The sequence below is a fragment of the Galeopterus variegatus genome, unplaced genomic scaffold (genome assembly GCF_000696425.1).
Source record: "Galeopterus variegatus unplaced genomic scaffold, G_variegatus-3.0.2 Scaffold10520, whole genome shotgun sequence".
NCBI classification, from domain to species: domain Eukaryota; kingdom Metazoa; phylum Chordata; class Mammalia; order Dermoptera; family Cynocephalidae; genus Galeopterus; species Galeopterus variegatus.
This window is the reverse complement of record NW_007736631.1, coordinates 38,739-50,078: the sequence shown is the minus strand read 5'-3', so window position 1 is coordinate 50,078 and position 11,340 is coordinate 38,739. Positions and strand designations below refer to the sequence as shown.

At 41.7% G+C, this 11,340-nt stretch overlaps 1 protein-coding gene across 1 annotated transcript in view; it reads left to right on the top strand.

Moving 5' to 3' along the window:
* The window catches only part of FAM65B (family with sequence similarity 65, member B), a gene marked incomplete at its 5' end in the record, with an annotated part of 26,436 nt that overhangs the window by 9,730 nt on the left and 5,366 nt on the right, over nt 1–11,340 (top strand). Inside the window, 2 exons of the mRNA XM_008594284.1 lie at nt 522–724; nt 9,733–9,823. Of these exons, the coding sequence (XP_008592506.1) occupies nt 522–724; nt 9,733–9,823 (294 nt within the window). The remainder of the gene's footprint in view (nt 1–521; nt 725–9,732; nt 9,824–11,340) is intronic.

Genomic DNA, 11,340 nt, shown 5'->3' with positions numbered 1-11,340 from the left:
AAAAAAAATCATATTGTCTTCATATTCCAACCAACTAAATAGGTTTTTCTATCAGGGCCCAGAGGCCTGAGTGCAGGCAGAGAAATAACAGACTTGGGCTCACCCAGGATTAGGGTATTGCCAGATGGGTATGACTAAAAGACAAAGGGCAACTGAGTTTGATAGATAGATAGACTGATTGGTTAGGGAGATTGTAAAAAATGTTTAGATATATTTTCTTCACTGTATATTTTTACATTTGGCTATTTAATTCTATAAGTTGTTTTCACAGCCATTATGAGGTGGAAATCAATCTTCACTTTTTTCCCATATGATTTACCTCTTGCCTCAACATAGTTATGTAAATAATCTGTCATTTTCTCACTAATTTGAAACATCACCTTTATCATATACTAATTTTTCATATATGTTTGCGTCTGTTATTATGTATATGCTTTCATATATACTTGAGTCTTATTTATATTTTTAATGGGCACATTACTTAACTGTTACGTGAACTCTGTTTCCTTCTTACTCTCTAGTTTCCATGGTTCACACTCTGCAATCACTAAGAAATGAAAAACTGCTACAGACCATGAGTGCCCTTGTGCCTGGCACCCTCCCGGCCCAGCAGGAAGTACTCAGGACTTTGGCTTTGCTGTTAACCAGAGGCGACAACGAAGTTAGTGAGGCTGTGACACTTTACTTGGCAGCAGCCTCCAAAAATGAGCATTTCAGGGAAAAGGTAAGACACTAAATCATGGCCATCAAGCCAGAAGGTTGTTTAATTTTCTGTCATTTATCATTTTAGCATCTATTCTTTTATAAAAAATAATCTTCTTCCACTTATTAATAATACATACTTTAAAACAATTAAAAGTACAGAAATATAGTCAAGTGCCCCATAAGTCCAGTCCCCAGAAAAAACTATTACTAACTTAATGTCTATTCCTTCAGATTTTTTTCTATATATGTGCCAAGATATAAAATTATTTTTTTAAAAATGAGATCACACTGTTGTTTCATAACTGATTTTATAAATATGATATATCATGGTTATTTTCTTTCCATGTCTGAACATATTGGTCTAGTTTATTTACACTTCTGGATTAATGGCATGTCAGTATATGTATATCTTATCATTTATTTTCTTATTCCATATTGGTAGGCATTTGTGTAGTTTCTAACTCTGAAAAATATTATGGTAAACGTATATATGTGTACTTATGTGCGTACATACAGGCTTTTTATGACTAGTTCGGGGCCAAGTCATCAAACTATTGGGTGTAAGAGCTAGAATATTTTTTAATTTGAAAAGCCATCACTTCTATTGCCAGGAAGAGGTGATTTACCTCTCCCTCAGCTTTCATTCAATAGCTGTCCAAGATGGAACAGGAATTTGCAATTCAAGCACTTTGGGACCCATACAAGCAGGGGGCTTGGTCCTCTGGGAGCCCTTTACAGTTTTTACTGACATTCTAAAAACTAACTCTTGTCAATATCCACATCAGCTCAAGAAAATGAAACATGGCCCCTTCTTGTCCTTGAAAAGGTCAAATGTTGAACTCTGAGAAGAGTTTGTTTAACTTTTCTAGGGCATTACCTAATCTAGGGTGTGGTGGGATGTCTGTGTACTCACGAGAAGATATTCCATTCTAATGCCATTTTGGCCCAAGAGGGTGAGCTTCATGTTCTTTCCTACAGGGTCTGGTCTTTTAGTGGAGTTAGCTCAAAAGGCTGTTCTATGGGCAACCACTCTCACCCCCACCAAAAAGAGAAGAGGAAAATTAAAGAAGTGTGTACGCACATCTGAGTGTGTAAAGTTTTCTATGAGCGGGACTGTGATACTCTTTGGTCTAGAACTAGTGTTCTAGAATGCCTTTAGAAGCAAACATAAGAGTTATGACACAGCCCTCCTTTGGCTTTTCTATATATACCACTTACTTTCAGGCACATCTGAGTGTGTAAAGTTTTCTATGAGCGGGACTGTGATACTCTTTGGTCTAGAACTAGTGTTCTAGAATGCCTTTAGAAACAAACATAAGAGTTATGACACAGCCCTCCTTTGGCTTTTCTATATATACCACTTACTTTCAGGGTACATGCCACAGGCTAAATGCTCTCTTTTTGTCCCAACTTAGCTCTTATGTTCATTATCTCAGATTCATTTTTCACAAATTAGCTTTATTAAGTGACTGCTGTGTCCCTGGCACTGTATGGAGGGTTTTGTGGACACAGTAGAAATAAAGGGAAAATAGTTCAAAAGAAATAATAACTGCCAATTACTGTGTACCTACTAAGCACCAGGCACTGTGCTACATCACTTAGCTACCTTATCTCTAACAAGGTGGATGTTATTATCCTCTGTTTTACAGGCAAGGAAACTGAGCCTGCAAGGAGTTAAACTTGGCTAAGATGACACAATAGTTAAGTGATAGAATGTGGATTACCAACTAGAAATGTGACCCCCAAAGCCTGAACTCTTTTTATTTTTTCTTATATGGAATGGCAAAAGTTAGTACATTAAATTCTTGAAATTATATGTGAAGGGCTAACATGATAGAAAAATACCTCGATGAGAGCTGGTGTTACCATAAACCTTGAACCTTGCTTCAAAAATCTGAGCTATTGAAACAAAGTAAAATTTGTGTGTGTTGATTTTTTTATTTTATGCATTTTTTTCCTTCCACCTAGACAAGTAAGAAATATACACTCTTTTCCAATTCTACTTTTGTATTAGGATGTTGTTGCTTCTTTAATCATCTTGAACCTGCCAGAGGAGATGCTGATGGCCTCTGCATTACAACAGGGGGCTTCTTGCTTCACATTGTGCCTTCTGTTTGCTTCCTGGAACTAATATCAATCTGAGTGTCACCGCAGCCACCCTTTTTTTTTTTCTTTTTTTCTTTTTTCCTTTCTGTCTTTTTTCGTGTCCGGCAACGGATCGCAACCCTCAGTGTCGCTCCCGTACCGAACCGGGACCGGCAACGGGATCGCAACCCTCGGCGTTGCTCCCACACCTCGCTCAGCCAGTGAGCGGGAACCGGTCTGTATGTGGGATCCGAACCCTTGGCGGGAGTGCCACCGCGTTCTCAAGTGGCACACTGCAGCAGTGCGCCACCGGGCCGGCCCCACACCCTTTCTTAGGCAACCACTCAAACTAAAGTGAGCAATATATTGGTCACTTGTTTTGTAAGACTGTATATCTCTGCAAGATCCTGGGAAATGTCAAATACTTTCTCAAGCTGTGCTCCCCCCAGTTCCCACTCAAATCATAAAGGTTCAGTCTTTGTGCTCAAAGGAATGGTGTGGCCCAGAAGCCGGGCACTCAGTAATCACTGTTGTCTTAGTTGAGCACAGTGCCCTGTTACAAACTCCTTTGGGAACTTACTCTCTGAGATGAAGTTCACAGGGTCAGGTAGCATCCATGAACATAATACAGACAGGTCTGCCCTATCACCTAGCATGTTAACCTGACATTTAAGTGTCTCATCATTTGTTCATTGGACAAATGAATTAATATGTTTATATATATTTATACACATACTTACATGTGTTCCTGAAATGGGACAAACAGAAATAATGTTTCTACCAAGTTAACCAAATTAAATGGATTATGACTCTTAGCATTTTGCATAGCCAACCTCAATCGGTTTTTGACCTCCAAGGCCAGCCCTTGTTAAAATTATAAAGTGTATAAACTTTACCACATGACTCCTCTCTACTTTGCCCATTTCTCTCCTTTACCTCTCCTAAGGACCATCAAGGTTTAACCCCCAAAACAAAGGTTTAACCCTGATCAAATATACCAAACCCGGGCTGGCCCGGTGGCACACTGCTACAGTGCACCACTTGGGAGTGCGGCGGCGCTCCCGCTGAGGGTTCGGATCCCACATACAGACCGGTTCCCGCTCACTGGCTGAGCGAGGGGCGGGCACAGCACCGAGGGTTGCGATCCCGTTGCCGGTCCCGATCCGGTACGGGCGTGACACTGAGGGTTGCGATCCGTTGCCGGTCACGAAAAAAGACAAAAAGGAAAAAAATATATATATATATATATACCAAACCCAACCACATATTCCAAGACCTAAATGGCTGATAACAACTTAAATTGCCCTTTGTCTCAGGCATGATTGCATGATAACAGTGACTCAACAGGGACGAAATGCTAGATGTAGTCCTGGGCTTCAGTCCACCTCTGGTAATGAGAGCTTGGAGGGGGTCAATGGGAGTCAATACCCTCAAGGGCAGTCACCTTGTTCCTTTCATAAGGGATACTAGCCCCCATGCAGTGGCCCTGTTGTGGTTTATTTCCTCCCCTTTTTGCTGCTCACTCCCAGGAAGAAGGTGGTAGAGGTCAAAAGGCCAGCCAGAGAGAGGTCCTCAAAAGCCGAAGCCCAGGCTCTAACTCTTTAGGCCTGGTATAATTGAGGGCTAGTTTCTGTTATTGCTGTTATTCTTTCTGTAATAACCTATACTGCATATCTCTGCTTCCTTTAACAGTGTTCAACTGTATGTCCACACAAAAACTTGTACAGAAATGTTCATAGGAGGGCTGGCCCAGTGGCGCACTCGGTAGAGTGCGGCACTTGGGAGCGCGGCGGCGCTCCCTTCGAGGGTTCGGATCCCATATAGAGACCAGTCCGCTCACTGGTTGAGCACGGTGTGGGCGCGACACCGAGGGTTGCGATCCCGTTACAAGTACTAAAATTCAATGTGCCTAAATTCCCAGATTCTTCCCCACAAACTATTTATTAAGCAACTAATCAATCTTAATTGTGTCAGAGGGAAGAGTAAGTGAGAAACAAGAGACCTAAAATGTAAATGAAAAAAGAAAAGGCTGAGAATGCCCAACATGAAAGTTTCAATAGTCAAGATTTAATGTTTGACGTATCTTCATCACAAAAAATAAGACGAATCAGTCTTGGGAAAAGAATGAGAAGGCCACACCTAAGAACTTGCTGAAATCTTGGATGGGCACATAGGACAGGGGCAGGGACCTGCAGGCCTGATGGAACATGAAGAAAGGGATTAACACCTACTAAGAAAAAGTTAATGATCTGTGAAGGAAAACAGCTCTAGGAAATTTTGCCTTCTTTATTACTTGGTCAAAAACTACCTTCAGGTGGCCAGAAAAGCCCACAGTGATTGCTCTTTATTTGGATGCTCTCTTGATATACACATCAGTGATGGATGTCTGTGATACAGGCTTAATGTAAATAAAGACTTGAAGATACAGTGATCTGTGTGGATTTTTATGGATTTATGTGCTATAAAGGAAAGTACCTCCTTTAGTGATATTTCTCATCTCCTTTTCACTGGATATGAGTTTTAGAGTTCTTTTTTTCCTTAAACAGTAACTACACGTGACTTTGTTTTGTTCAAGTCAATAGTGGTAGAAAACAGTTATGTTTTGCAATAGCCCATGGCAATCAGTAAGGCGGAGGCTACAGTTTTAAACTCTGGCATATCCCAAGTCTGGGGGCACCAGATTCCCCCTCTTTTTCCTTTTCTCCTAGAAGATAGAATCCTTTATGCTGAATAAAAAGACCTCTTTCTAAACCATCCCTGCCCTCCTGGCTCCTGAAAGGGATTCCACGTAGCTCAGTGTGAAAAACAGTGCAGACACATGATTTTATCCACCCAAATCAATCAATCCTAGCCAAGTTGTCGGGAAACTTTTTTCTTAATTAATGATAGCATGCAGACGTCTCACAATGTTCTCTTCTGTGATCAACCTGGAAACAACCTTGAGAGGTCATAGTCTTTGGATCGAGTGGTCCTCCAATTTTAGGTCTCCCATCTGTCCCAATGGGGCAAAATAACCCATGGTCTACCCAGGCTGCTCACTCCAGTTTGCCACAGTCTGCACCCAGCACTGCCACTACCACTTCATAAACCTAGCTTTCTTCCAAGACTCAACTCCCCAAGAATTTCAGTAAGAGCATGTTTGTCTTGCAGAAGACAGGCTCCCTTTCTTCTACTTGCCCTGAACATGCTAGACCCTCTGCTCCCTCATCATGTTCTCCCTGGAGAACTCCCACGTCTTTTGTTATCATCTGTACACTGGTGACTCACAATATTTCCAGTCCAGGTCTTCCCTTCCCATCTAATACCTAGCTTGCTGTTAGATATCTCTACTAGGAAACCACTTCAAACCCCATTCACCCCACCCCCACCTGTAATCTCCTATATCTTGGTGGATCCTACAACCACTCTCCCAGTAGCTCATGCCAGAAACCTGGAAGTCAGCAGTGATCCCTCCCCTCACCTCATCTTCCTCATCCACTCCATCTCTCCATCCTGTAGATCCCACTTCCAATCTGTCTACTCTTCACGATCCCCATCTGGACTCTGTTCAGATGTCTCTGTCTCTCACCTGGATTAGAGAGCAACCTTCCTACCAGTCTCCCTGCCTCCTTATACTCTGAACTCTATTCAATCCATCTTCTCCACTGCAGTTAGAATGCTCATAATAAAATACAAATCCTGCTTAAAACTCTTCCGTGGCTTCCATGATCTGAAGACTTAGACATGAATTAAGGCGTGGAATTAGAATTAAGTCCAAAATCTTTAACATGGCTTGCAAGGCTCTCCTTGATCCTTTGCCTGTATATTCGTTTTGAGGTCCTTTTCTTCCTTAAACAATAACTACATGTGACTTTGTTTTGTTCAAATCAGTAAGTGGCAGAAAACAATTATATTTTGCCATAGCCCAAGGAATCAGTTCACCTTTGGGTTAGAATCAGAAAAATATATCTTATCACAAAAGAGAGATGATATGGTGACTTCACCAGTTTTTACTGTGTACCAATAAATAGCAGGGGAAAATAAAATATGCAAAGTACTAAAATTCAATGTGCCTAAATTCCCAGATTCTTCCCCACAAACTATTTATTAAGCAACTAATCAATCTTAATTGTGTCAGAGGGAAGAGTAAGTGAGAAACAAGAGACCTAAAATGTAAATGAAAAAAGAAAAGGCTGAGAATGCCCAACATGAAAGTTTCAATAGTCAAGATTTAATGTTTGACGTATCTTCATCACAAAAAATAAGACGAATCAGTCTTGGGAAAAGAATGAGAAGGCCACACCTAAGAACTTGCTGAAATCTTGGATGGGCACATAGGACAGGGGCAGGGACCTGCAGGCCTGATGGAACATGAAGAAAGGGATTAACACCTACTAAGAAAAAGTTAATGATCTGTGAAGGAAAACAGCTCTAGGAAATTTTGCCTTCTCTATTACTTGGTCAAAAACTACCTTCAGGTGGCCAGAAAAGCCCACAGTGATTGCTCTTTATTGACATGAAGAAAGGGATTAACACCTACAAAGAAAAAGTTAATGATCTGTGAAGGAAAACAGCTCTAGGAAATTTTGCCTTCTTTATTACTTGGTCAAAAACTACCTTCAGGTGGCCAGAAAAGCCCACAGTGATTGCTCTTTATTTGGATGCTCTCTTGATATACACATCAGTGATGGATGTCTGTGATACAGGCTTAATGTAAATAAAGACTTGAAGATACAGTGATCTGTGTGGATTTTTATGGATTTATGTGCTATAAAGGAAAGTACCTCCTTTAGTGATATTTCTCATCTCCTTTTCACTGGATATGAGTTTTAGAGTTCTTTTTTTCCTTAAACAGTAACTACACGTGACTTTGTTTTGTTCAAGTCAATAGTGGTAGAAAACAGTTATGTTTTGCAATAGCCCATGGCAATCAGTAAGGCGGAGGCTACAGTTTTAAACTCTGGCATATCCCAAGTCTGGGGGCACCAGATTCCCCCTCTTTTTCCTTTTCTCCTAGAAGATAGAATCCTTTATGCTGAATAAAAAGACCTCTTTCTAAACCATCCCTGCCCTCCTGGCTCCTGAAAGGGATTCCACGTAGCTCAGTGTGAAAAACAGTGCAGACACATGATTTTATCCACCCAAATCAATCAATCCTAGCCAAGTTGTCGGGAAACTTTTTTCTTAATTAATGATAGCATGCAGACGTCTCACAATGTTCTCTTCTGTGATCAACCTGGAAACAACCTTGAGAGGTCATAGTCTTTGGATCGAGTGGTCCTCCAATTTTAGGTCTCCCATCTGTCCCAATGGGGCAAAATAACCCATGGTCTACCCAGGCTGCTCACTCCAGTTTGCCACAGTCTGCACCCAGCACTGCCACTACCACTTCATAAACCTAGCTTTCTTCCAAGACTCAACTCCCCAAGAATTTCAGTAAGAGCATGTTTGTCTTGCAGAAGACAGGCTCCCTTTCTTCTACTTGCCCTGAACATGCTAGACCCTCTGCTCCCTCATCATGTTCTCCCTGGAGAACTCCCACGTCTTTTGTTATCATCTGTACACTGGTGACTCACAATATTTCCAGTCCAGGTCTTCCCTTCCCATCTAATACCTAGCTTGCTGTTAGATATCTCTACTAGGAAACCACTTCAAACCCCATTCACCCCACCCCCACCTGTAATCTCCTATATCTTGGTGGATCCTACAACCACTCTCCCAGTAGCTCATGCCAGAAACCTGGAAGTCAGCAGTGATCCCTCCCCTCACCTCATCTTCCTCATCCACTCCATCTCTCCATCCTGTAGATCCCACTTCCAATCTGTCTACTCTTCACGATCCCCATCTGGACTCTGTTCAGATGTCTCTGTCTCTCACCTGGATTAGAGAGCAACCTTCCTACCAGTCTCCCTGCCTCCTTATACTCTGAACTCTATTCAATCCATCTTCTCCACTGCAGTTAGAATGCTCATAATAAAATACAAATCCTGCTTAAAACTCTTCCGTGGCTTCCATGATCTGAAGACTTAGACATGAATTAAGGCGTGGAATTAGAATTAAGTCCAAAATCTTTAACATGGCTTGCAAGGCTCTCCTTGATTTGGCCCCTGCCTTCTCCAAGTGCATCTCCAGTCACCCTTGGATTCTGGGCCCTGTCACAAGCTATTTCCCTTACCTAGCACTGTTTCCTTTTCTACACCCCGAAACACCCCCCTACTGCCACCTGACACACAATGTACCTACCAGGTGCCCAAACTTGGCTACCTCTAAGGGATCACTCCCTCCATGAAGACTTGCCTGACCATACGGGTTCCATTTCCCAGTCGTGTTCTGCCCTAGCACCCTGACTCAGTCTATCACTCATTGCAATAATTCCTCTACTTATTTAACAATCTGCCTTCCCACTAGTCTGTAAACTCTTGAGGGCCAGGACCATGTCTGGTTTATTGCAGAGTCTGCCACACCTTGTGAGTAATCTGGTTCATAGAGTACGCAATAAATGTTTATAGTTTAAACAAATAGAAGAGTTCCCATCGTTGACCTTTGTTCTCTCCTCTGTTTTAGAATATAAGCTGAATATTAGGAATTCTTAAATTAAGCTGTTTTGGAAACAGTGGGATATGGTAGAAAGAACTACGAAAGATGGGTTCCATTCTGTAAAGCAGGCTAGTCACTTCACCCCTCCAGACCTGGAGTCCTTTGTGAGAATTTAGCTGTTCATTGGAGTTCCTACAAGTAGGAATCCTGGGCTCCATCCCATAAAATTCCAATACAGTGCATCTGAAGTGGCACCTAGGAAACTGCATTTTTAAGGGAGCTCCCTAAGTGATCTGATGCTCAGTTAGGTTGGGGAACCCCTAGGTTAGATGGTTTTTAAAGTCCCTCTCAGCTATGAAATGCTGAGTCTCATAGAACCCCGGACCTAAATGTCAGAACACTATTTAAAGTATTTTTCCTCCCTAGGCTACTGAAAGCATTAAAATGCTGGTGACACTGTGTCAGTCTGATACTGAAGAAATCAGAAATGTGGCCTCAGAAACCCTCTTGTCTCTTGGTGAGTTTGGGGGGTGGTTTTTTTGGTTTTTTGTTTTGTTTTGTTTCATGATTGTTTACTTCTGACACTCTCAAAGGGAAAAGTTTCATGTACCCTGTTTTAGCAGTTTTTTTCCCTGTAGGCTGTCTATTCACATACACACAACAGAGTACGAGGAACTGATCAATATTCATCTCAACTCCTTGTTCTAATGGCCTGGATGCTAGGAGTGAAGTTTATTCTCTGGAGCAGATCTAGATGGGTTAATCAATCTGTGCACTATTTGCAGTCAAGAACACAGAAGTCAAGGTCTGCCGCAAAGGCCAAAGGAATCCTGGTTGGGTTGCTAGGGTGGGGTTGGCACTCCCTGGAGGACAATGATTGGTTGAAGAACCAGCGACGCATCCTGGGGAATGCTGCAAATCCCCAGGTGTCTTAGCCTCCCCCTGACTCCCAAGATAACTGATTGCTCTGCCGGTCTTAAGCCCATCTGAGTCCTGACACCAAGGAAAAGAATTAAAGTATGTATTTTATTCTGCCCCCAGGTGTCTTAGCCTCCCCCTGACTCCCAAGATAACTGAGTACTCTGCTGGTCTTAAGCCCATCTGAGTCCTGACACCAAGGAAAAGAATTAAAGTATGTATTTTATTCTGAAATATCCAGGTAACCCATCTTCACTTCATTTTATAAAGGTTCATGCCTAGGAGGTTTCATCCTTTCCTTCTTTTTTGGGACATAGGAGCGGGGAAAGCCTTTCTTAACCCTGCGTTAAAAACTATAAATAATTGTTATAATTTTATGATACACTCTTAAAGTGTAAAAACTATACTTATAAAAGTCCTCAAACATAATCCAGCCAATAATACTCTTTGGAAAAAAGCCACCCTAGGTTGACTATCATAGTTTAATAATGTGAAGAAGAATCTCATGGCATTTATAATCACCGTGAAAATCCCATTCATTATTAGGCCTTCTTTCTTACAGTTATGGGTGTCATAAGGCTCTGTTCTGCTATTGAGTATATTATTCGTTGCACAGAAATCTTAGCCAGCATGTGTTTGTTTAAAGGATAAAACAGTTATTCCTTATGGCTGTTTTGGGCATAGAAATTACTTAATTCTCTAAAACCGTACCAGGGTATTATTAGTTTAAACTCCTTTATCCCTTAGTGTTCTGAAATAACAATGAAGGTAACCCAGACGTTTGTAAAGCATGGCCAATGATGCTTCTACTTCCAGTGTAACCTAAGGAAGTTTATCGCTGTGGAATGCGCCCCATGCTTCACTCATGCTGTGCAAACAGCAGCATCTCCAGAAATGATCCTCATCCTGCTTCACCGTAGCTTTTTACACACGCTGCTCACACCAGCCCCTCGCCCTCTCACACTGCCAGTTTGTGGTTCTCAAAACTGGCTGCACACTGGAACCACCAGGAAAACTTAAAACATAGTCATGCCTGGAGTCCGCTGCAAAGATTCTGCTTTCATTGGTCTGAAGTGTGCCTCAGCAGTGGGAGTTTTTTTCTTTTTTTTTTTTTTT